The sequence below is a fragment of the Triturus cristatus genome, chromosome 5_2 (genome assembly GCF_964204655.1).
Source record: "Triturus cristatus chromosome 5_2, aTriCri1.1, whole genome shotgun sequence".
NCBI classification, from domain to species: domain Eukaryota; kingdom Metazoa; phylum Chordata; class Amphibia; order Caudata; family Salamandridae; genus Triturus; species Triturus cristatus.
In genome coordinates, this window is record NC_140588.1 from 302663584 (window position 1) to 302690464 (window position 26881).

Below are 26881 nucleotides of genomic sequence, written 5' to 3' on the forward strand. Positions count from 1 at the left end.
TCATGTCCGGTTCCTCCGGTTGGAACTCCAACTTATGAGCTCTATGTAAAACATGGCGTAGGCCCCATTGCATATAACGAAGTATGGATCCACTACACCAGGAAAGATGGTGTTTTAAAATGGCCCCAAAATGGTAGTTTTGATACCGATATTTTAGATAATTTGGAAATTAAATTGTTTAAGAAGAAAGCCCGGCCGGCGATGTTTGACTCTTTCCGCTTATGGCGAAAGGAAGCCAAACAAAAGGAAATTAAGTTAGCGAAAAAGAATAAGAAAGAGAAAGGTATGACAGTAATGCAAGCAGCTGTACAATTTAAAGACAATGAGGAGGAGCAGATGTGTGAGCAATTGCACAGACAGCGTAAGTTAGGGATTGACAAATGTTACCCAGCTTTACCACATTCTAAGCAGAATGAGTTAGAAGAAAAGGAGAAAGATCCCCTGATGTCACATTTGTTGAGTTCGCCACCCCCGTATGCTCAAAATGCCATGGCACCTCCCCAGCTTGTGAATATGCCACCTCCAGTGAATATACTGCAAGCCTTGCCGCAACCGCCAGTTGCTTTGCAGCCGGCTCTTATCCATGTAGCGCAGCCCTCTCAAGGGCCGCCAGTTGTGCTTCCAACTGCCCCCGCGCTTCCTGCGACTTTGCCTAATACAGCAGCTGCCTCTTCTGACACTCTTCCTTGTGCCACTCCAGTACCTGTTTCTACATCCTCTTTTCTCCCCTCTGTTTTTCCCCCTGTTCTCGCCTCAGCTTCTCCTTCAGCGCGACAGCGCTTAGCTAATGTGGTTACTACATTAATGTCTCCTCTCTTTGAGTCATCTGGTGCGACTCCTGGTTTACAGCGTAAGCAATTGCGTAGCCAATTGCCTAACCCCGATGAGAAAAAGGTAATAGATAACATGGCGCGTAGATGGATTGTTTTTCCTTCACTGTATGATGTGGAATCAGTTGTCAACGTTTTCCATCAATGGGATGCCCCGAAACAGAGATATGTGTTTGAGAAAATGTGCGAAATTCTCTGTGAAGAATTGAAGGATAGTGGTAAAAATCCGAACCCGCAGGAATTGTGTAGAGTGAGGTTCGATTTTGGAACTGGTATAATTGTGGACCGTGGAGTAGATAAAGCAGTTGCGGTTGTATTGTCCTTTAGGAATGATGATTGCCAACAGTCATTGTTTGAACAAGATGTCCTTGTGGGGAAAAAGGTAAAAGCGCGACAATACCCTATGAGAGAAGTTCCCCCGGTATGGAAGGAAGCGGTTGCAGCTGCCGGTGGTAACCCCGCTGTGGCAGCGCATTTCCAGCGTGTTTGGGTGCATGTTCCATGGAAGCGCTCTGAGGTGTTAGCGCTTAAGCAGTCCTTGCCTGATCCCCGTAAAAACCCAGCAGGTTATTATAAAGAGTTGTCACAGACTGCAGGGTCATGTGTTATGAATCTGGCCGACATAGACATGTTGTTTGGTAATGTTGTTCCACAGCCTCTATGGGGATCAATTCGTAATGTAGATCACGATGCAGAACTAGGGGACACATGGGCTAACATCGTTGCCGCTGATGCTAGACAAACTGGTGGCGCGAAACCAGAACCTTTAGTAGCTGAACTGCCTGGTAGAATCATCACGTATATGAAGACAATAATGCCTGCGATGCGCGTAAATTGGGACAAGTTATCTGCATGCAAGCAGAAGAAAGATGAGACAGTGTCAGACTTCTTTACTAGGTTTGAAGAAACGTTTATTGATCACAGTGGGCAGGATATGAGTACTGAGGGTGGCCAACGGTTATTTGTGGATAAATTTGTGCAGAATTTTCTTCCTGACCTGTGTAAAAAGTTAAAAGATTCAGAAAGTTCTTGGGCTGTTTCTTCTTCAGCGCAAATACTGGCTACTGCACAGTATTATGAAAATAGAGATAAAGACGAGAAAGATAGAACAGAAAAGAAAACGAAGGAACTAAAGACAAAGGTCCTTTTACAGCAGGCCTATCCGCCACGTGGAGGTCAGAATAATTATAGGCAACCCCAAGGTGTCTATCACCAACCCCAACAGTTTCAGAGCAATCAGCAAATGAATGGGTATTACCAACCACGTATCCCTGTAGGTCCCAACCAATGTTCATACTGCAAAGAGGAAGGTCATTTTAAATATAGTTGCCCTAAATTAATGCAGCGGAACGGTAATGCGTACGGCGCAAGAGGTAGGGGTGGTCAGCAAGCTCCTAGAGGCAGAGGGCGTGGAAGTGTTCCCCAGAACGCCCGTCCTCTGCCGCCTCAGAGTACCATCAATAGCTTTGATCAGCAAGCTAACGCGACTAGTAATACGGCCCAGTATTATAATAATGATTATTATGCAGAGGACGGTGATGCAGAAAGTAATGACTACTAGGACAGCCATAGACAGAGAGAGGGAGTTGTTTCAGTGCCAGTGGATCAGAGTGGACCGTATGTTGAGGTGACTATAGCAAATGTAACGGAGCCTTTTCTGCTAGACACTGGTGCTGCAAAGAGTTCAATCATGCATTCAAAACTCCCTGGCGCACCTTTGTCTGGCGATATAAATGTTTCAGTAGGTTTTTCTGGCGCCCCAGTTAGGAACCCGATTTCTAGTCCCATGTCACTTTCTGTTGGACCTTGCGAGCTGAAAGCACCCCTGATTCTGACAACAGGTTGTGGTGAGAATTTGCTGGGATTAGATTTGTTAAAAAGATTGCACGCTACACTGTATTGTTCTCCTTCAGGAGTACAACTTACATTGGGGAAATCACTTTCTTGCCTAATGTATCTGTCTAAAAATACAATGCCACCTGAATTGTCATCCCTTCCGGATGCCCTTTGGGCTACTGGTCCCAATGATGTGGGCCTCTTGGAGATACCGCCATATGTGGTGACTTTAAAGGCTAATGTCAGATTGCCACGTATTCCCCAGTACAAGATCTCTAATGAAGGGCAGAAAGCATTGTTAGACATTGTCAGCGACTTGATTAATAAGGGTGTGATTGAAGAGACAAGAGGCAACGTTTGCAATAGCCCGATTTTACCTGTTAAAACTAACGGATCCTTCACAGCCACCTGTTTACAGATTTGTGATCGATCTCAGAGAGGTTAATAAGATTGTTGTGCCACAGTTTCCGGTTGTCCCTGATATAACTGCCTTGTTAACAATGATTCCAGCCTCTGCTGCATGGTTTTCAGTGATCGATTTAAAGAATGCTTTCTTTAGCATCCCAATTGCAGAAGAGAGTAGAGACATTTTTGGTTTTAGTCTGGGAGGCCGAAGCTTCCGCTTCAAACGCGCTCCCCAGGGCTACTGTGAGAGTCCATCAATATATAGTCAGGCTTTGAAGGCGCAGCTTGATGCACTTGTTTTACCTAGTGGCGCTATCCTGATTCAGTACGTGGACGATTTACTGATCGCTGCGGATACTGAAAAGATTTGTAAAGAAGCCACATTGTCACTGTTGCGCCATTTATCCGCTTTCCATCACAAAGTGTCTCTCTCTAAGCTGCAATATTGTCGACAAGAAGTGACCTACTTAGGTCATCTCTTATCGAAGGAGGGAAGGAAACTGACCCCAGAAAGAATTCAAGCCATTGCACAGTTGAGTGTGCCAAAAACACAGAGAGAAGTACGTGCTTTCTTGGGCATCACTTCATACTGTAGGCATTGGATCCCTAGTTTTTCTTTATTGGCAAAACCTTTGTTAGCCTTAACATGCAAAGACACACCGAATCCTATCCCATGGTCTGAAGAGTGCCAGAAAAGTTTTGTGGAATTGCGTAATGCATTATGTTCAGCACCTGTGTTGGGTACCCCTGACTACAGTAAGCCTTTTACATTGTATGTTCACGAGAAAGATGGATGTGCGTTGTCAGTATTAACACAGCCTTTTGGCGACAGACCGCGCCCATGCGCATATTTCTCATCAACCTTGGACCCTGTAGCAAGGGCATTGCCAAGCTGTCTGAGAGCGACAGCTGCTGCAGCGATGTCTATCCGACAATCTGCTGGTTTGGTAATGGACAATACATTGATTGTTATGGTTCCACACGCTGTAGACACATTATTAAATAGGACCAAGACACAACACTTGACTAGTGCGTGATTATCAGGTTATGAACTTACACTGTTAGCAAATCACATACACATAAAGAGATGCAATACGCTGAATCCAGCCACGTTGTTGCCAATTCCAGCAGACTCAGATGAGATTGAGCAACATGACTGTCTGTTCAGAACAGAAGAAGAGACGAAAGGAAGAGTAGATCTAAAAGATACTCCCCTGACTGAGTGTGATGGCACTTTATGGGTAGATGGTTCATGTTTCAAGCTCCCTAATGGTGACACGACTGCTGCATATGCTATCACGACTTTGCACACGGTCGTGGAAACTGCACGAGTGCCACATAATTCGGCCCAAGCAGCAGAATTAATCGCCCTCACGAGAGCATGTGTGTTGTCTGAAGGAATGAGAGTGAATATATACACAGATAGCCAATATGCCTTTGGCGTGGCTCATAATTTTGGGCGACTGTGGAAGGAGCGTGGGTTCCTGACGTCGCATGGAGCTAAAATTCAGAATGGCAAGTTGGTGAATGATCTCCTTGAGTCACTGACCCTACCGTTGCAAGTTGCGATCATGAAATGCAGTGCGCACAGGAAAGTCACAGATGATGTTGGACGTGGGAATGCGTTTGCTGATGAGACCGCGAGAGAAACAGCACAGAATGTGAAGACTAGAATGTATGTTGCAGGCCCCGCAAGATGGGTTAATGATGTGGGAATGTGTGAGAACACAATAGAGAGTGTGAAGTCGCTTCAAGCTGAAGCCACAGAGGAAGAGTTAAGCAAGTGGAGAGAAAGTATGGGTAAGTTGGATGAGAATGGTTGTTGGATTGATCTGACAGAACATAGGCGATGGTTGTTGCCTGATGCATATGTGCTTCCAGTGGTTACTATGGCACATGGAATGGCACATATCAGTACGAAAGGTATATGCAAGTTGTTGGCTCCAGTATGGCAGAATGCTGGGATTCCCAAGTGTGCCGAGAATGTGGTCAAGAATTGTATGGTATGCTTGAAGTACAACCCTGGTAGGGGAACCCCAACTCCAGCTGGTCACTTTGCACCCCCATCATGTCCATTCGAAGTTTTGCAGCTGGACTTTATTCACATGGAAAGATGCAACAACCTGAAATATGTACTGGTGGTTGTTTGTGCTTTCTCAAAATGGATAGAGGCTTATCCTCTGAAAGATAACACTGCCCTATCCACAGCCAAAGCCCTTGTGAAGGAGTTTTTCCCTATGTTTGGGATGCCAAGAATGGTGTGGTGTGATAATGGAAGTGAGTTTGTGGGTAAAGTGATGAAGAATGTATGTGAAGGGCTAGGGATAAAGCAGAAGTTCCATGCTGCAAATCACCCCCAATCAGCTGGATTAGTAGAACGCTACAATGGAGCCTTAAAGCTCAAGCTGGCCAAAATCCAGGCGAGCACCGGTCTTAAATGGCCTGACGCTCTGCCTTTAGCACTCCTGTCCACTAGAATGACCATACACTCACGAGTGGGACTTAGCCCTTACGAGGTTGTTTTTGGCCGTCCGGCCAACGTATGGGGTGTACCGAGGCCTACGAAGTTCAGTGAGATAGAGCATCCAGTACTGCTCGATTACCTGTATGATTTGACTGTTAAACTGCGTGTTTTGCACCAACAGGTACATGATACTCTTCCCCAAGCTTCTGAACCTCCTGGACACCCTATCAACCCTGGTACGTGGGTGCTAGTCCGAAATTTCCAGCGCAAGAGCAACGACGAGCCTCGCTGGATCGGCCCTCATCTTGTTCTTCTTTCGACAAGATCAGCAGTGCGAGTGAAAGGGAAGAAGCACTGGATCCATGGTACCCACTGTAAGGTAGTCCCCTTGCCTCTGCCATATGACCAGTGGGTCAAGGAGGGTATCGCCGACTCTGAGACAGACACTGTACCTCGTTTTGTACCATTCAGTGACGCACGCCTAAAAGACACAGTTTCAAACCAAGAGAGTGACAATATTCTGCAGGAAGGTGTGCCACCATCAAATCGACTGGACACCACTGAGCCTGAACTTTTGTTTCAAGACCAAACAGCACCTGGCCGTCTCCGTTATAATTTGAGACCAAGGCCCATGGACAAATAAAGATTTCTTTACTATTCCCTTTTTGACATTTTTTGCTCTCCCATCTGAAGGACTTTCTTGATTTTTGTTTTTCGAACCACCATCCGGGTTCTGCCGCAGGGTCGCGGTGCCAAGACTTTGGGGTACAGGCCGAAGACGTTAGGTCAACGGTTCTGGTTGGTCTAGGGCGTTTCCCTGGACTGACAGGCGTACTCCTTAGCAGAAGACACTCATCCGCCGCGAGCGGCCCGAGTAGAGGATGGAGTTTTTTAAGATGGAGAGACCGATTGAGGAAATGAACTTTAAAGCAAGGATGTGTAGAATTGTAAAAAGTAAATGTTTTGTATTTTTGTGCCTTTTTACACTGTGTAGCATAATGATGTTCATCGTAGGATTTGTGTTTTTCTCCGCTCAAAAGCCCATTACACCCACTGAACAGCCTATACCTCTTTCTACTGCCTCCTCTCACTCTTTTCACCCTTTGCCTGAACACGAACAGACCCGACAATCGGAGTTCGTAAATAACTCGTTTATCCAGCTTCTGCACCAGCACCAACTGGTAATGAATACGACCAATTGCTGGGTATGTGGGTTAATGCCCCATACCATTAACAAGGGTATTCCCTACCTGGTGCTGCCGTATAGTTACAATGGATCGTCATGGGCATTCCAGACCATGTTTCTCTATGCTCTAGATACGTACTCCCCTCGCCAACCGCGTTCCATCAGACCTATCACCAATAATAAGGCTTTGATAAAAGGAGTTGCCGATATGAGCAGGGATATTGATGCATATTCATCCATTCCCAAAGAAGAGCTGAGACCTTATGTAGGATGGAACGCGACGGGGTATAGTATTAGTCTGGGTGAAAGACAGCGAAAAATCTCATCTCCAATCTGGGTCGTACCCCACATGGGTCGGTTCTGCTTACAGGGTAATGGTCAGAATCCTAGAGCTCAACTGGGAAGGAGTGACTGTACTGAAACGTACACCTTCCCGTCACAGTTTTCCCCTGCGTTTTTGGCTGCCAAGGGCACATATTTCATCTGTAATGACCGAGCATATACATGGCTGCCCCCTGATTTCTCGGGCACATGTTATATTGCGAACTTGCTACCGCCGACATTTACTGCTGCCTCTGACTATCACAAGACCAGAGTTGTGAGAGGCGTGATTAGTAAGGAAGACACTGCGGGTCAGGAAGCGGGAGACTTCTTCTTGGGTTTCCTGCCGTTTTGGGGACCTATGGTCAATAGTAGGAACCTGAGACAGCTGACTCGTGTGGTTGAATCCACTGTCAATGTAACGGCTGGTGCCCTTAGTAATCTGACAGCTGAGCTCCAAGCGGATCGCCTTATGACTTTACAGAACCGCATGGTTCTAGACGTTATTCTTGCAGACCGCGGTGGGGTATGCAAGGTCATCCAATCCAGTTGCTGCATTTTCATACCAGACAATGCTCCAACAGTGTATCAAGCCATCTCCAAACTCCATAAAATATCTGAATCCATACACGTGGATAAGGGAGATTGGTCACTGGTGGGGTGGTTCTGGGAATTGATATCTGCCTGGGGTTGGAAAGTTCTGATGGTCATTGGAATGATCTTAGCCATTCTTTTCCTGTTCTGTCTGTGCATACAGTGTGCTCCTGCGATATGTGGCCTCTGTGCTACCTTATGTATAAGGAAACCTGTATCGAGGGACGAACTAAGTAATAGGATGATGCTATAATGAAGTAAATACGGGCCTCACAGTACATGGGCTTTCCCTCTGACTTCTCTGTGACCTGGGCAGCTGGCTCTGCTGCCCCAGGTCAAACCGGTCTCACGAGCTCCCCTTCCTCCGTCCACCTGTGATTAGCATCATGGCTTGACCCGTCATAAAACCCTTTCATTCTACACAATCCTCCGGCTAATCTCTTTCACACCTGCTTGTTCCTGCTTTATGACTTGTTTCCCAAAACAGGAGATGCTCATGTTTATTGGGGGGTCTATTGACATCCGATGTGGGATCTGAACCTTACTGTGTAAATCATTGTGGGCTGGCCGAACTGGAATGTGGGATGGTCATCATGACTCTGCTTTTTCGTTTGTAATGTATACTTATAATGGCCATATCGTAAACCAAGGAATGTGTGCCTGGAGCATGATATTTTGTACTTAAGGAGAAGCCCGTTCCTATGATTTTCAGCAGTCTCCTGAGAACATACACGCTGTTGTACTTCTAGGATACCTGTAATTGGTCTGCAGCCAATAAACGAATCTTTGACTTCACCCAGAAGACTCTGTGTTTCTGTAGGTCTGGAACAGGGTGAACCCAGAAGTCATAGGGTGTGTGCCCCTGCACCGCTGGGTCTAAAATACCCAGTACTTCAAAAGTAGTTATTGACCTGTAAGGTTGGCCATTCATGACAATGTGATTTCGTTGTGTTTTTAATTGAGCACTTGCACCCTGAGCACCCACTGACCTGCTAGCCGCTGGGAAATCGGGAAGCTCAGCTCTGCTGTCCCTAGCGTTGCTGCAGGGAGGAAACGCGCTGATACCTTCGCGCGCCCGACACCGCAGACACGCCCACTCGTGAGGCCACGCCTACTTAGGCCACGCCCCCTTTCCCCGCCTATATAGTCGCGCTGATTGACAAGCGCGCCATAACTTTGTAAACACTCCTGAGGCGGAAGCCGGGAGGTCTGTTTGTTACTGCTTTTAAAAACTGTGTTTTCGTTGTGTTTTTAATTGAGCACTTGCACACTGAGCACCCATTGACCTGCTAGCCGCTGGGAAATCGGGAAGCTCAGCTCTGCTGTCCCTAGCGTTGCTGCAGGGAGGAAACGCGCTGATACCTTCGCGCGCCCGACACCGCAGACACGCCCACTCGTGAGGCCACGCCTACTTAGGCCATGCCCCCTTTCCCCGCCTATATAGTCGCGCTGATTGACAAGCGCGCCATAACTTTGTAAACACTCCTGAGGCGGAAGCCGGGAGGTCTGTTTGTTACTGCTTTTAAAAACTGTGTTTTCGTTGTGTTTTTAATTGAGCACTTGCACCCTGAGCACCCACTGACCTGCTAGCCGCTGGGAAATCGGGAAGCTCAGCTCTGCTGTCCCTAGCGTTGCTGCAGGGAGGAAACGCGCTGATACCTTCGCGCGCCCGACACCGCAGACACGCCCACTCGTGAGGCCACGCCTCTCCGCCCTCTATCAATGTGCCCTTTCCGGACGCGCAGCGGGCGAACGCAGCGGGCGCGCCGAAGTCGAGCCTAAGTCAAGCCCGTCTGCGCCCGTCCGCGATCGTACGCGGTCCAGGGCCACACCCCATGCCCCCCGGAACGACCACATACGGTGGAGCAAGCAGGATTTATTTGCCTTACGTCGTACGGTCACCGTGTCATGCATGCACAAGCTACATGTAGAAAACACTGCAGGTTGTGAACACTGCCAATTCCACTATGTCCTTGACAAGAACCCGACCACCAGCGACCACATTATACACTGTGGACTACTCAACGTGCGTTCACTAAGGAAACATAAGTTGGACCTACATGATCTTCTCTCTGAGACTAAATGGGACCTTATGTTCCTTACAGAAACATGGCTAGATAGTGAGTCTACAGCCGATGCCCTTGAGGCATTACCAGTGGGATACACTATACATAGACAAGACAGACCCACTGGTAGAGGAGGAGGCATCGCAATTGTAGCCCGTGAAAGTCTGCAATGCCAATTTGAAAGTGCCCCTATCCTAGACAGCGAGGCTGGGAAATTCACTATTAAAGTGAACAACAGCTACACGCTAAAGGGCATGCTAATTTACAGACCCCCGTGGTCCCATTGCCAAGTTTGAGGAAAGTCTAATAGAAGGTATCATGGAGACTGTTTTATGCAACAATAAATTTCTGGTACTTGGTGATCTCAACTTGCATCTCAACAACCCATCAAATAGTACAAGCACGAACTTCAGCCAGGCATTAGGTGCTCTCCAGCTGACTCAAATTGTGAACGGCCCAACACATCAGTTGGGTCATCTTTTGGACCCCATATTTGCAAATTGGGAGGAAGTAGAATCCAAACCCCCTATTCCTATCCCCTGGTCGGATCATTATTTAGTTCCCTTTACCATTCGGATCCCTGGATATAGACCTCCGCAGCCGGCTTTGCTATATCATCTTAGGCGTAACTGGGCCAGCTTTTCCCAGCGTAAATTCTGCGAGGCACTGGTTAAAGGGGGAAGCCCGGGGGGGGCTGACGCAGACTCAGCCAACACTAATCTGTGCACACGTATCACTGAGGCACTTGATTGCACGGCTCCTCTTCAAAAAATCAAAAAAACTAATTCCGGGGGCCGTGTACAAAAAACAGCTCCATGGTTCAACGATGAACTTAGATCCTTGAAATCTGCACTGAAGAAACTCGAAAGAGAATGGCGCAAGAACTTCTCTAAAGAATCCAGAGCCACCTACCTGACCGAGAGGCGACTCTACCACGGTCAAATTAGAAAGTGCAAAACTGCATACTACACGCTTAGAGTTAGTGAAGCCAGTAATTCTACTAAAGAGCTGTTCTCGCTATACAAAACCCTTTCGAGCGGGAAATCATCCAGTGTCCCAGATGACTGTTCCCCCGACGCTTGCAATAAAATCGCCAATTTTTTCTCCGAGAAAATAGCAACAATATACGCAGCGTTCCCAACACAACCCAGAGCGGGTGCAGAATTCATCGAAAGCCCCAGGGAATGGAGCAACAGAATCAGACTGACCCACTTTGCTATCCCTCCACCTGAAGACCTCGTAAAAATCTGCAAATCTGTGAAGTCGGGTTCTCCTCGAGACCCCACTACACCTAAGCGCCTGGCAGACAGCCTAGTGGTATTAGAACCCTATATCAGGCACCTACTTAATACATCTTTTAGTAGCTCCACTGTACCTAAAGATTGGAAAAAGGCGGTGGTCCTACCCCTTAGGAAAAAACCGACCATCAGTTTCGAGAAACTTGAGAATCTTCGCCCTATCTCTCTTCTCCCCTACTTGGCCAAAGTAGCCGAAAAATTGGTCAACTCACAACTGATGGACTTCGTCGAAAAAGCGGCATTACTGCACAAGACACAATTCGGTTTCCGTCCCCGTCATTCCACAGAATCCGCTCTCTTAACTGCAGCGGAGGCTCTTCGTCAGGGGGCGGATGAGGGTCATACTATGGCCCTCATCCTATTGGACTTGAGTGCAGCATTCGACACTGTAGCTCATGCCAACTTGCTACAGTGTTTAAATGATGGGGGAATATCTGAAGCTGCACTCTTATGGATCCAATCCTTCCTGACTGGAAGAAGCTTCCAAGTCCGCCTGGGCGACCATTACTCGAGAGCCATGGGTCTGGGACAGGGCGTTCCCCAAGGATCGTCCCTGAGCCCAACCCTGTTCAATCTTTACATCTCCCCAGTGGCTTCGATTGCCGCGAGTCATGGTCTGGAAATCGTGTCATACGCAGACGACACGCAACTGGTCATCTCCCTATCGCGAGAACCGGGACTTGCTTCAAGTAGTTTTAAGGCCTGCATGCAAGATCTTGCTACATGGATGTCTACCAACTGCCTTAAACTAAACGGAAGCAAGACAGAGGTGCTCGTGGTGGGGGGGAGCCCCTCCGCTTGGTCGTCGGCGTGGTGGCCCCCTTGTCTGGGGGAGGCTCCGGTGCCTTGTCAGGAGGTCAAGAACCTTGGTATATGGTTTGATGCTGATATGTCTTTTGGTCCCCAAATAAACCGAGTAGCGGGTGTCTGTTTCAGCGTCTTAAAAATCTTACACAAGGTCCTTGCCCTCCTCCCCATGTCCGCCCGGAAAACGCTGGTACATGCCCTTGTAACATCACGCCTGGACTATGGCAACCTACTTTATCTAGGTGCCACCTGTAAGGCAGTAAAACGCCTCTAGGTATTACAGAATGCGGCAGCCCGCCTCATCTTAAAACTCCCCAAAAGATCAGACTCCAAAGCTGCTCTTCATAGCCTTCACTGGCTACCAGTAAGACGCAGAGTGGAATTCAAGGCCCTCTGTACATGTCATCGCATTCTTGCGCGAAAAGAGCCGGCACCGCTCCAGAACCTAGCCATCAAGCATGTACCCTCGCGTGCTTTACGTTCCTCTCACAGAGGTCTATTGGTGGTCCCTAGAATCAGAAAGGCCCGTATGGGTGGACGCTCTTTCCGCCATCTGGCAGCAAAATGCTGGAATGCTCTGCCTCTTAATCTCCGCCTAGACCCTTCGGAATCCAGTTTCCGCAAGAACCTAAAAACTCACCTCTTCTCAAAGTAACTGAACCCCTCCTTTCCTCTGCTCCGAGTTTTGCAAATGTAGCGCGGGGACACGCTTTTGCGTAACCAGGCGCTTTATAAACTTTCCTAATAATAATAAAACAATTTTAAATGTGGTCCGTTCTAACCCCACAGGATCCACACCTCATTCCTTGCACCTACATGTTCCTCTTCCCCAAGCCAACTTGTATTGCTTGACTGTTTTATCCTACCAGGCTTCTTGATGAGCTCTTGAGCATGTTCAGCAGGACACTCATGTGTCTAACATTCCCTGTAATCCTCCATGTCATAAGCTGAAAGGAGCCTTCCTGGGATAGGTTATAGCACTCTTTTCATGTTCAACAGAATGTTTTCAAGGTGGGGAAGAGGGATTGGTGACTTCCAAGAAAGTTCCATCCAAACTGGGAACCATACTTGTGACATCCAGATCAGGGTTATCAAAGTCAAGTCCGATCCTTGTCTTACCACTTGATCCACCACTAGTGCTACCATAGCGAATGGAGGGAAAAGTGTTGCTGCTTCCTCTGGCTCCGGCTTCCAACAGGAATACCTCAGGAGTTAATGGTGTAGCCTGGAGGCAGACGGGTCAGTGTGAGATGGACTTTACTCTTGGGGAATGTCTGAAACACTCCTGTGTGCAGCTTTCAGATGTCTGCATCGTGAAAGTGATGCGAGTTCCAATCCACTGTCCTGTTTGGACATCCATGCAGGTACTCTTCCGCCACATGTTTGTCCAGACAAAAGTGCCAAATCACTTCGGCTAATTATGCAAAGGAGGCAAATTCACCTCTAGCTGATTTATATAGTGTACCTCTGAGATATTGCCCATTCTGAGAATGGAATTTTTTTTACTTTCCTCTTTGTCCAGCATTTAATGGCCAAGGATCCTGCCTGAAGTTTCAGGCAGTTCATGTTTAAACCTACTTCCTCTTCTGACCCTTCGCTGCTTGTAGACCAGTCTCCACATCTTGTAGTCCTGCCTGACCTGCTGGCATCCGCTTGCATGTGCTGAAACCACGCATGGTTCTTCTCTCTGGCATTGTCTTTTAGCGCCACCAATTCCAAATAAATCAATGGTATGCATCCTAAAGACACTGCATTGCTCTATGGTGCAGTGGTCCTGGAAATATGGCCTGGCTCAAAGAGGACAAGAGTCCCACCAGGCGAGCCAACTGTCGCAGGGATAGCCTGGCTCTGGACAGGGCATGTCTTACCTGCTTTCTGTTCATTCATTTTTGAGTTTGGGAATCTGAGCATTGCTCTGATGGAGTGCACTTCAAAACCTAGAAACTGTAAACTATGTAAGGGTATGCTGTGATTTCTCTTGATTGATCATGAAGCCTAGGTTTTGTAACAGAGAAACTGTCAGATGACGATGCTCTTCCAGCACGCGGGTGCATAGATTTATGATGATAATGTAGTAGAGATAAATGATCGGTCTCACGCAGAGGAATTCTATCACCAGTCTCAGAACCCTCTGTGAAGCACTGTGCTGCATTTGACAGGCCAAATGGTAGAGATGTGAACTCTCACGTCATCTGTCTCGATTTGAACTGCAGGAATCTGCAATGTAGTTGGAAAATTAATTATGCCAGGTATGCGTTCTTCAGGTCCAACCATACTATCCAATCTCCCTGTCTAATAATATCGCTGAGTAGGTGAATCAATTCGTAAATGTCGAAAGATCACTCACTCGATGTCTTTGACATTTTACCGAGCTGAAATCTTTGTCCTTCTTTTGGACTAGGAAAATGTTGCTGATTACGCCTTGTGGGAAAGAAATTGTCTGAACAATGGTCCTTTCGTTTTAAGGTAGCTACTTCCTAGTCTATAACTCTGAAGATATGATTGGCCTCGGTCTCTGCCTATACTTCGGCAAACAGTTGAACTCCAATTGAATACCCCTGATAGCCACTTTATAAAACATAGTGCTAGCCTTCCCTATAACTTTGCAAGGGAGGAAAGGATAAGAATGACCATAGTACCTACTCCTTGTAAATTTGTTGCCTCAGATGAAGCCTCTGAAGACCTCCATTTGCTCCTGAGGACGGGAAGAAACCTCTGAATCGGGTATGGCCTTGTCATGGTGCTTGTAGTTGTGGTTGACCTAATTGAAAGTTTTGGAATAGAAAACGGACAGAGCACCCTTGTCCCAGCTAGCTCCTCCAAAAACTGGCAAAATATTTTCATTATGGAGGCCGTGCCTTGTCCAAGAAGTTCAAAGTGGAAACGTACTTTACTGTTTCCTTCATGAATGGGTCACCGAAGATGCCAACTTCTGCTGTCTGGCATGACTGATTTAGTGAGGTCCACCAGCTTCAAGTCGATCTTTATGAGTAAGGATCTCTGTCTCTTTGTGGAGAGTACACTGTTCGCTTTGCCCAACAGAACGACAGCACATTGTGGCCAGCCTGACATGATCTCAGGTGAGATAAGTGAACAGGATTCTCTTCCCTCTTCTGCCTCATCAAAGATCTTTATAAGGTGGCCTGTCACATCTAGGAGTTTATCCCAGCAGACCCTCCAGGGTTTGTTCCTACCTTTTCTGGGATCTAATGTAGCCATTTTACTGTCAATCTTGGGAGTTGCAGCAGTTTTCCAATCCAGGGTTGAACTGGGCCATTCTGCTTTCAATCTAATTCTAACCTCTTGATCTAAGGGTTTCATTAGATTTCTGGCCTCAAACTGCACAATGTTGTCCTCCAGTTATTGGATGAGAAATATTTTCTGGATCCATTATATCTGTTGGTGCTTAAGCGTTATAGCCTTGACCCTCTTTTGTTTGCCCTTTTGGATCAGAAACTGGCCACCATGGTCTACCAGCATCTGCATCATCATCATCTAAGTCCCTAGGAAATTGCAAACTCCCCCCACATCCCCTCTCATAATCTCCATCCTGGGGAAAGAAGGGGTTGCGGGTAAACATGGGGTCAGCAGTGACATGATGGCCACCTAAGGTACATGGAAAGGGCTGTGAGCCACGTGGTTTCCCTTCTTGCATGCTCTTGGACCAGGCTAGAAAAGCTGATTTAAGCCTTTCAAAGGTGTCATACCTGTTGAGGTCCTTCCTTTTTCTTTTGGCCTTGGCGAGAATCTGGCTTTCTGGACATCGGGGTTAATCGGTCCCATGGGGTGGAACCTGCCTTCCCTTCCAAGGAGGGGCTTAGGCGAGTGCTGCAGCCTACATGATCAGTGACTTCCTGAAGAGAACCAGGGAACTGGTCACTGGCCTCTGGATGGAGGCACCCATCACCTCTGTAATTGTTCATCCCAGGGGGGGGGGAAATCGCCAGCTTCCTCCTCATAATAAGTATTCTACTCTTGTAGCATGATGTATATGGGAGTGGAAGACCCTAGCAGTACTAATCCTTTAGGGTTTAGGGGGGTATGTGCTAAGAGTTCTACGGGCACAGAAAAACCCTTTAATTTTGCATGCAAATGTGGTCTGGGTGGCATGCCATAACCACAAGCTTTAAGCACTGATGAGGAGAACATGTGCCGAGTGCCCAACTAAATTGCTGTTCAAGTAACTTAGATCAGCCTGGGCTATAATGTGGCAGGCAAGGCTTTGAGGACACATAACAGACCCACTGGTTCTGCAGAGTATCTGAAACACGTGTCTGCGCATTGATTATATAGACCATCTCTAAAGTTCTGAGATCGCGCACTCTAGCGATATTAAACCAGTGCAGCCAATGACAGAAACTCTATGGTGAATAGAAGTGCTGCACTGAGCCGATGAGGCTTGCATGAAACCTACTAGCCAGTGGAGACAACACATGTTGAGCGAGTTACTTGCCTTCGGTAACTCCTTATCAGGTAGAGACTCTATCTAGCTGCAGATTCCTTACCATCGAATCATACCCATGTGTCAGACTGGATTTTTTTTTGTGATCAGTACCCCTGCGTGCTGGTAAGTGGGGTCTTTCGGCTCCGCGTGGCATTGGCGTCATCCAGCCCAGAAGTGATCTCTGCAGTGCCTATATGGGTACCACCCAGGCATGCTGAAATTCATGACTTTTCGGGACTTAACATACCAGAAGTGCAGAGCCACGAAGTACATTGGCCACTGGTGTGGAAAAACAGGGCCCTGAAAGGGGAAGCTCTCTCCCTAGAAATCAGTTTGCAGAACAGGTAGAATGAGTGGGTGGCTATTGAATCTGTGGCTAGATAGTTTACCAGATAAGGTGTTACCAAAAGTAAATAATTTGTTGATCTGATGGACTTCTAGTCGCAGATTCCTAGCTGAAGCATTTCATTCAAGACATTAGTCCTGACAGCCACCGAGGGCAAGCTAGGAGCCTGAACCTCCGCCGCTCTCCGAACCACCATTGTAAATGACCCACGTCCGTTGCCACAGTTGGAGGTGAAACCATGCCAGTATCTAGTGAAGTGTCCAGTCCATTGGCTTCACCCAGATCCTCACACCAGCCCAGAGTGTCATAAAGATGGCATTCTTCAGGGTCTAGCGACCCCTCCCATTTCTCCCAGAGTCATAGCCCATAGGAATAGGGCTCAGCCTCCAGCCTGGAAGACTTGGCTCTTGTCAGTGGTGGAGCCAGGAGCATTGGCCTCTGGATCGGCGCCAGGAAAGGTTGAGATGGCACGACTGTCACTGATCCAAATCAATCTGTGGATCCTTGGGGATCGACTGATGCTGGAGCCACCTCTGTGGATCCAGTATAGGGGCCCCTCCCAAACCTGAGAGCCCTGAAGGCGCGCAAGAGGGAACCGCGTGCTCTAATATGAGAATTGCCTCCTAAAACTCTTTTATTTGAGTGGGAGTCGATCCGACTCATCCTCGTCTCTGGTCCTGACATTAAATACAATTTTGTGTGTCCTGTTAAACTACCCAAATTGCAATAGCTGATCAGTCGAGGTAAATTCTGTGCTGTAGGAAAAAAGCAGAACCATCCCTGGGGACTTTTTTGGTTTTTTTAACCTCCACTGTAATGGGTGACATAATAAAAATAGAGAAATTCTACCATTTGTGACGAACAGTATAAGGATAAAAAGATTATTTCATGAGGATTTTATCTTTGTATAGGAATGAGTGGGAACTGGCTTCTGTTTATTTACTTTATGTTGTGTTCTGGTTTCTCCCTTCACTAAGCAATAAAAATGAAATACAGTTGCCGACTGGCACGTGTGTATGTATTGGTATCTGTGTATGTATGTATCAATGTGTGCAAGTGACGCTCTAATCTTTTTATTTTTCATCTACTTCTAGTGGAATTTTCCCAGCGCAATGATCACGCGGAAAGTGGGCGCAGCTTTGGCAGCGGGCTGTACGGTGGTAGTAAAACCCGCAGAAGACACCCCTATATCGGCATTGGCACTGGCAGAGGCGAGTACGGTTTTTTTGTGTAAATAAAACACTGCAATTTGAACCACTGGATTTCTAGTATCCACTGTAGGATGAACATGTTATTTGATCTATAGGCGCCCCTTGGTGTTCCAATCGGTGGTATGTGATTTATTTATCAAATGCTGTATCGGACCAGTTAGAATAGGTACCCTAGATGGCATGTGCTAGTTTAGAAAAATGTGACTTGTAAGGCAATTTTAGGATTCCCTTCTGGGTGCGTTAGTAGAGGTTACATTTGGAAAATCTAACAGTTGTTCTCAGTGAACATTAAGCTGGTAAATTCATGGCTTCTAGAACCGCATGGAAAATCCAGTCCAGATTTTCTGCAGACTGGATGGAATGGCCTATGTTAAGTATCTATCAAGCAAGTCCTCAGCTCCAGGCAGTTATCCACACTGTATTGTAGAATGAGTTAATGCTTAACTCCTGCAATATCAGTGTAGGAGGGAAGCATGACGCATGCTGTGTAGTGGAAAGTTGTATTTTCTCTTGAACCCCCACCAAAGCTCTATGCTTAGTCTGTCTTCTGTGGAGTGCAAAGGTCAAGAGGAGACACATATTTTCAAAGTTTCACATTGTAGTCTGGCACAAGAAACCTAATAACCCAGTTCACTTTTCTACCCAAGAGTTAAAGCACGTTTGCACAACTCTGATGCCTGAATTCCAACAAAGGGCAAGGTTTTCTTCAGTTTCTCATAAAGGTGACCAGTTGAAGCAACGTGAAACTAGTGGTTCTGTGAGAAGACCTACTTTGCAAGAGACGGACGAAAGGAGTACAGCATTCTATAATTTTATTGTTCGCTATTAATACTATTTGTGATCCAATTAATCAGTTTAAATAAGATTTACATACTATTTCTCTTGCTCTGTGCATAATTATTTACCGCATGACTTCACTTGGCATTTGCCACCATTGTATTTGAGAAGAAAACACAAGAGTTTAAACGAATGAAAGTTATTTTTAAGAGCATTGTGAGTTTTTGTATTGCCACCTACGTGCTCCCACCTCACCAACTACAAAAATATTTAATGAACTAGTTTATTTTTGCAGTGTTGGAAACTAATATGTATTGGTAGATAAGATTTCCACAAGCTTTTGTTTCTAGGAGCTTCAATAAAAAACCAGCATTTGCAATGCAATCGGTCTCGCCTTTGGGACCTTGTATGTATTTAGCTATGCAGCACATTAGCCTGGGTGCTGAAACATCTACTGTTCCTTAACATGGAGGGAAAGTGAGCACCAAACTGCGTGACATGTCAGATATGGGAACACATGGAGAGCAATATTGCCTTTCAGCGGGAAATAGTATATAGTCCAAAGCTCTGTTTTTAATATACCATCAGGGGCTTCGGTGGTCATATCACTGAAAATACAAGTTTTGAAAAAAATATTGTCTACAGGTGCTCATGGAAGACAATTTCTATGGTCTGGAATTTGACTGACCTCTGCTGGTCGTTTTCTATCAAGAAAGTTAAATAGAGGCGGTTTAACAGAAAAAGTCCTTAAGCTGAAGCAGACTAATCCTAGGGCTGATCTCCAGAGCCCACAAAATACATACACATTTAAGTATATACTAAAGTATATACAAGTGGTCTCGAATGCTCGACTTAAAAATGGTGCTTATACTAGTCTATTTCTTACATCAGTGTATGATTTCCCCTCACATCCTAAAGCAGTTACTCTTCCTCTCAGTCGAGTTCTGTTCCATGTCTGCCACACCATACAACAAGCTAATTAGCATCTCGTGGTTGCAGGCTACTCGACTTTGTGTATTTGCTCTCACTTTCACCCAAAAATAACTTTTTGGGGGAGTGCCGTGAGAGTTGGTCAACAGTACATGGTGACCAAAGCTCTACTACAAGTTTTTAATCAAGCCGTGCCTTTAACTCCGGTCACCCTAAGAAACCAGCATTGGTAATGCATCATTTTCACCTGTGTAATGAATAAAGAGCTGTTTTCATCAATCATCGTCCGGGAGAAAGAAAGAGCTCCCTGACATTTAACACAGGAGTGGAGAGGATGTAGCGTAGCGACCAGAGCTGGGGTTCCCGGTTCGAGTCTCCCATGCTGTGATTCTATACAAATCACTTAATCGTTCCAGGTGATATATTGTTAAATAAATATGCTGCAAGAGTAAAAGCCAAAACTATACGAAAATATAGTTCCACCAAAGTTGAATGTTAACAGTATTTCGGCAGCGGGAAACTGATAAGAGAAGTAGACGAGGAACAAGTATTGGTAAATTCAGGAAAATCTGCTACCACCGATGAAATGGAGGAACCAAAGAGAAGCCAGGAAATAGAGGAGGTTTAAGTTTATATAAAAGCAATGGATTTCTCAAGCACAGCACCAGCACTGTGCAGGCAAAACCTAAAAATAAATCAAAGGAGCCTGGAAGTATACCGTCAAAGTCAACATAGGGAAACAAACGTGAAAATAAGCGTAGGTCCTCTGCGCTATTGAGTTTTGAATCTTATTTTTGCTACAACTTTTCCTACCCGTTAAAATTGCTCATGCCACCCGGTACAATTAGATTCTATTTTAATTATGTGCTAGTAATATTTTTTCATCTTCTCTTGTTGCAGCTTGCTACCCAGGCTGGTATTCCAGCAGGCGTGTTCAATGTTGTGCCCTGCTCCAGAAAAAATGCACCAAGTGTAGGAGAAGCACTTTGCACTGATCCACTGGTCGGCAAAATCTCGTTCACAGGTTCCACTGCAACAGGAAAGGTATTTGAAGTTGCAAATTAAGTGAAGGAATGTTTTCTAGTAATGTATGTGAAAGAGAAACTAATATGCGTTATCAACATTATGGTTTGTACTGAAGTATGGGCATCAAGATTTCATTGATGGGACATTGGGCTTCATTTAGTGTTTGGCGGGTGGCCCGCTGTCTCTCCGGGGTGTGGTAGAGGTCATTACCTCTGCCATGAAAGCAGATGACTACCGGCAATATTTAGAAATCTCCGCCTGACTGGTGGAGATATCTGAGCCTTCAGAGGATCTGATACCACAGCGGCAGCTCTGAAGATACTGTAGTATTGCCGCCATGTTTAATGATGTTTAATGCGTACTAGGCAAAGTGTGTTTTTTTTTTTTTTTAACAAAAGCAAACTGGGAGGACAGGTTCTGCGTTCCTTCCAGGGTTTAGGGTTTCATTTTTATTTTGCCTGTTCAAGACCAACAGGCTTTTCTGATGGTCCGAACGGGACTAAATGATGTCAGACCATTTGCCCGATTTAGGGCAGATGGTCTGACATCCCTTAACCAATTGCTAAGTATCCTACCAGCCATTGGCTAATGGTTGTCCGCAGAAACCTAGCATTTTTCCGACTTCTAGTAGAGCAGTCTGACTAACAGTTTGGTGGACAGGCAGTAGGAGTCATGCTTAGCTAGACGAGACTTGTATGCATTTGTATGTTTACCCTACGCGCAATGAACTGGTTCCCTCTTAAATGTACAGAAACCGTACCCGTTAAAAGCTTCACAAGGAATTGCTTGATACATTTTCCTTTAATAATTGATTTGTTAAAGTTATGGAATTGAACTCGCAACCCTCCCTCCCACCCACCTCACCCCCAATCTGGAGATAAAGACATGCTAATTTCCTAATCCACATTTGCTGCTGTTATATTCAAGTACGTTTTTGCACTCTCCTACTTTTGAAGCTCCTCGGAAGCACAATCCTATTACTGTGAAACACATGCTGGCTATTTTAGTTAGTACCATTGGAGAATTAGGAATGTATGACAGTTCTAAGGATATTATGATGTGAATCGTTGGACAAACTCTAATTTATGGTACCTTGTGTTTTTGACCTATCCAAGATTCTTTAAGACTGTGCACTTAGAAAGTTTCTCTTCTTGTAAAGCAGTATATGTAATATTGTTTGTTGGTTGGAAGTATATTTTAGAAGAAGAAATAAGCATGGCAAAGAATGTATTTGCTCCCCGCTTCCTTATAGTATGCAGCGATACCAAGTTTAATGTAGAATTCTCTGCCACGTTTGTGATAGAGTAACCTGTCCTCCAAACTCTAAATATGGCCTTTAGTTGAATGATGTGTAGATTTGTTAAAACATCTAATGTAGTATATCAAAGCGGTAAGTTGTGATCCTAATGCGTAACATTTAAACTTGTTTGCAAGAAAACTCCAAGTTAAAGATGGCTGTCGTGTGCAGTGGAAAACATTTGTTCGAGGCATATGAGCTGCAGATTACACACTTGTGCATAGATCGCCATCTGGCGTTGGGCCCGGATGTTTGCAGTTTGTTTTTCCTCTTGGAAAGTCTTTGGAAGTCACGAGGTCGGTGACTCCTCCTTTCAGACCCCCCAGGATATTGCGGCATGGATTAGTAAATTTAGCGGCACAAATATTGAAATTTAGCGGCACAAATATTGAAATTTAGCGGCATTTGTGCGGCACTTTATTTAACTCGTAATCATCCATTTTCAGCGTTAAAACAATGGAAACGGTTTTAGCAGAGTATTCCACTTTAGCAGAAGAGCCGCCGCTGATCTTATCACTGCCTGGATGTTTTGTAGTCAACCCTGATTTTTTTAAGAGTGTATGTGCATTTTCTGAATAATCCTTGAATTTCAAAAGGGTTACAGAACAATGATATGTCACGGACATGTATGGTTTGCACTCTATCTATTGCTCTTTGACCACTATGGCCCGAAATAATGCATTAGTATTTTCACACCCGTAATTAACATTTTTTCTTTTTCTGAGTTTTTTTTTATATAATGCGTACTTGACCGGAAAGTATCCAGTATCAGAGCGCTTTACATGAGCACCAGTTGCGTTACACAAGGACACATTTATTTTTGTTATGCAAGGGGAGATTAATTGATTTGCCCAGAATCACAGGAGGCTGAGCATCGTTGCCGAGACTCGAACCAGGCTCCCCAGATTTGAGGTCGACCCCCAGGCCGTTAGGCCACATCCTCTCATTGAGGGTATTGGTATTTCCAGGAATGCTGTGGTATTCAGAGTTGAAACCTCAGAGTTTCCTTAGAAATGGGTGACGGAAAAGGAATCACTTACCTGATTACCATGGTGAGACTGCATTCTGGGGCATTTTCCACCCGGATATTTTTTCAGCTTTTAGTTGGTGTAAGGTCCAGCTGAAAAAAAACAGGGAACGTGGTATTCCTTAACCCAGATTTAGTCTGTATCTCCTGCATTCCGAATGAATAAAGGTTGCCCCTTTTTTTGGAAGTTTTATATAGGTGTTGGAGTGCTTTTTCTAGATGGGGGCCTAAGGGTAGAAAGCATATATATACAAATGGGGGTTAAAGTGCCATCCGCAGAATCCTCACAATATATGTTAAGAATTAGCTGATTTGGTATAGTTGGTTGGTAAATGCTAATTGTCTTTTTGAGAATGCAATGTTATAAATCAGAGATGTGCTCGATTCTTTTTTTCCAGTGGAATAAAAACTGCTACTTGGTTCAAGTGCTTAATAGAGAACATGGAGTGTTTACGTCAGGCTGAATAATTACAACATGGTTTTTTTTCCAAACCGACACGGGCACCTGTCAAGTAACCCATGTACACCAGCCGGTCAAAGGCTTGTTTAGTCATCTTTCCGAAACCTTAGTGAGTGCTAAAAGATTAAAGTGTCTCAGACACATTACACTTGTAGTTTAGTTTCACATATTCTGGCAGAAACAGGTCTAATCTGTCCCTCGGTTTCCTAACCTCACAGATGGGCCGGACTTCAGCTTCTGTCCCTTAACAGGGAACTTTTAGCGCTTTATTCCTCTTTTTTCTGCCTATAATAATTTTCTGAACTGTGTGGTGATACCATGGTTTCTGGCAAAGTCAATTAACTTTCCACAAGCAGCTAATATGACAGGGCTGTACAGCGCTGTTTCAAGGGGTGACGTAGGCGCGTACAGCCAATAAAATGGCATCCTTTTTTTTATGCCTACCGGGAGACTCTTTTTCGCAGCCGGTTTGTTAAATATCGCGGCCATCGCGCTTGCCAGCGGATTTCGCGTTTTTTTTTCGTAAATCGCGAAATGCTGGAGGGTCTGTCCTTTGGATCGTATTGCGCATGGGCTTCGGCTCCATCCTCAGATTGTTTTTTTCCGCCATCGGGCTCGAAAGTGATCTTCGCACTCCGGTTTCCGAACAGCTTCCAGTTAGACGGTCGATGCGCAATCCTCACCCCAAACCGCGGTATTGTTTCGATCGCGATCTCCCCCACTCGACGCGCCTTCTCATCGGCACGGACCTTCAGTTCCAGTCGTCGATGGCGGCCTTCGGGCCACTCCAAGCTTCGGTCCTGACTAATGGAAAGGACTCCATTTAAAAAGTGCCCTCGATGTGGGTCCAAATTCGCCCACACCAATCTCCACGAGATATGCAATCTCTGCCTCTCCTCTGAACACGAGGCTCGAGACTGTCCGGCGTGTAAGTCCTTCCGGTCCAACAAGACTATTCGGGACTGAAGAGCCAGAAGAACTATGGCGCACTCCTCGACGACGATTCTGGACGACATCTTCGGAGAAGGCATCGACGCTCCAGAGGGCTACACTGAAGAGGGCCTCGGAAGCGCTGACGAGGCCGACGACTCAGATGTGGAGGACATCACCCCGGCGCAGAGGGTCGTGAGTACTGATTTCCCCCCCCACACACCCCTGCCGGCACGGAAAAAGGTTCCGGTCACACCTTCGCCACCGGGCCTAAGCAGGACCAAGGACACTGCTTCCAACACCGCACCTTCGGGGCTGGTGAAGAAGCCAAGCAAGCCTTCCGGCGGCTCGGGCTCGAGCCAGCCTATCCTCGGTGCCGATAAACACGCTTCGGCACCGAAAAAGAAACCGTCCTCCATATCCACACCGAGCTCCGCACCAAAGCATTCTGGGTCGAAACCCAGCTCTTCGGCACCGACACCACCTTCGGTGCCGACCAAAGCACACAAGGCCACCGGCACCGACACTTTGAGGCCAAAATCCATCTCGGCGCCGACCAAGCGTCCGGAGGTTCCAAAACCAGGTTCCAACCAATGAACCGGCACGGAAAAGCCTAAAAAGCCAACGGCTTCGGCGCCGACTGACAGACCAGCCTCACCGGACTTATTTACACCAGATCCCTTGCTGAAAACACTCACCAAGGATCCAAAAACTGCACATTTGACACTTTCTTCCAAAAAGAGACATTTGGAGAAGCCTGCTCCACCTCCGCCTCCAAAGAGGAAGGACTCTGCTACCTCTCCGTTCAGAATACCTTCCCCACCTCCTCCACCTTCTCCCACCCCTTCTCCATACGATGATAATCACAGGGACCCATATGATGACATAGGGGATGTCCCCCAGGACCTACCCACAGGGGACCCCACTCCTACAGGATCCCCAGATCCATGGGACGACTACAATATCCCTGATATCCCCAACGTCCCACAAGATGACCTTTACCCCTCCAGGCCATCTCCACCAGAAGACTCATTGGGGTTCCACCATCTACTTCAGAGGGCGGCACACTATCACGGGGTAGACTTGCATACCGACCCCGTGGAGGAAGATTTCCTCCTCAACACATTCGACACCACACATAGGTCTACCTCCATATTACCTATGCTTAAAGGAGTGGTAAAACATGCGCCAGAAGTTTTTAAGGACCCAGTTAGGGCCAGGATCATTAACCCACGCATAGAAAAGAAATACAAAGCTGCCCCCACAGATCCCTCCTACATCAGTGGGCCAGCGCCACTAGATTCCCTAGTGGTGTCCACTGCACGCAAAAGGGCAAATTCCCAGGCGTCAGGCGAAGCCCCACCACCTGACAGTCAAAGCTACTGGACGCATCAGGAAAGCGCACTGCGTCACAAGCAGCCAATATGTGGCGTATCGCCAATACTCAAGCGCTATTGGCCAGATATGACAGGGCACATTATGACGAGTTAGAAAGCATAATGCACCACCTCCCTGAAAAATATAAAGCTAGAGCCAGCGAACTAATTCAAGAGGGTAAGACTATCACTAACACCTCTATACGCTGTGCCTTAGATGCAGCAGGCACAGCTTCCAGAGCCATCAATACCAGCGTCCTCCTCCGTCGCCATGCTTGGCTAAGAATATCAGTGTTTAAACCGGAGGTACAAGCCTCCATCCTTAACCATCCCTTTGACCAGGAACATCTATTTGGCCCAAAAGTGGATGAGGCCCTAGAAAAAATGAAGAAGGATACGGCGAAATCCATGGGAGCCTTACAGTCACACCCTCCTAGACGTTCCTTTCGCCGCTCTTCCTTTCGAAGTACATCTAGCGGGTACTCCTCAGACACCGCGTCCACTTCGTACAAATCCCCCACCCAGTCCACCTTCACGAGGGGTTATCAAAGAGGCGGCTATAGGGGTAACAATAATAAAGGCAGAGGCAAAACAAACAACGCCCTCTCTGCCACAACGCCTACCCAATGACTCCCCCCCCCCACCCCCCCCCCCCCCCCCCACCCCCCCTCCCCCTCAGAACATTCCACTCCGGTCGGGGGCAGACTCCAACAGTTCCCTCCCGTCTGGGCTACCATCACCTCAGCCAAATGGGTAACACAGATAATTCAATCAGGCTACTGCCTAGAATTAATATCTACCCCCCCCCAAACATTCCACCCAGGCAGTGCCCAATGTCACAAGAACATTTAATACTCCTAAAGCAGGAGGTAACCTCCCTCCTACTGAAACAGGCAATAGAACCTGTTCCTACCAACCAATAAAATATGGGAGTCTACTCCCTATATTTTCTCATACCAAAAAGGGACAAGACTCTGTGGCCCATCCTAGATCTCCGGCCCCTAAACACATACATACACTCCGACCATTTTCATATGGTAACGCTTCAGCAGGTACTTCCGCTCCTCTCCCAAAATGACTTTTTGACCACCTTAGACCTAAAAGACGCTTATTTTCACATTCCAGTGCACAAAGCTCACCGCAAGTACCTCAGATTTGTAGTGAACGGACAACACTTCCAATTCAAAGTGCTCCCGTTCGGAGTCACTACAGCGCCAAGGATATTCACCAAATGCCTAGCAGTGGTAGCA

The 26881-nt window shown here is 46.4% G+C and overlaps 1 protein-coding gene across 1 annotated transcript in view; it reads left to right on the plus strand.

Moving 5' to 3' along the window:
* Positions 1-26881, plus strand: part of ALDH5A1 (aldehyde dehydrogenase 5 family member A1) — a 124462-nt gene that overhangs the window by 45715 nt on the left and 51866 nt on the right. The window contains exons 4-5 of the mRNA XM_085607056.1: positions 17692-17808; positions 20416-20559. Of these exons, the coding sequence (XP_085463182.1) occupies positions 17692-17808; positions 20416-20559 (261 nt within the window). The remainder of the gene's footprint in view (positions 1-17691; positions 17809-20415; positions 20560-26881) is intronic.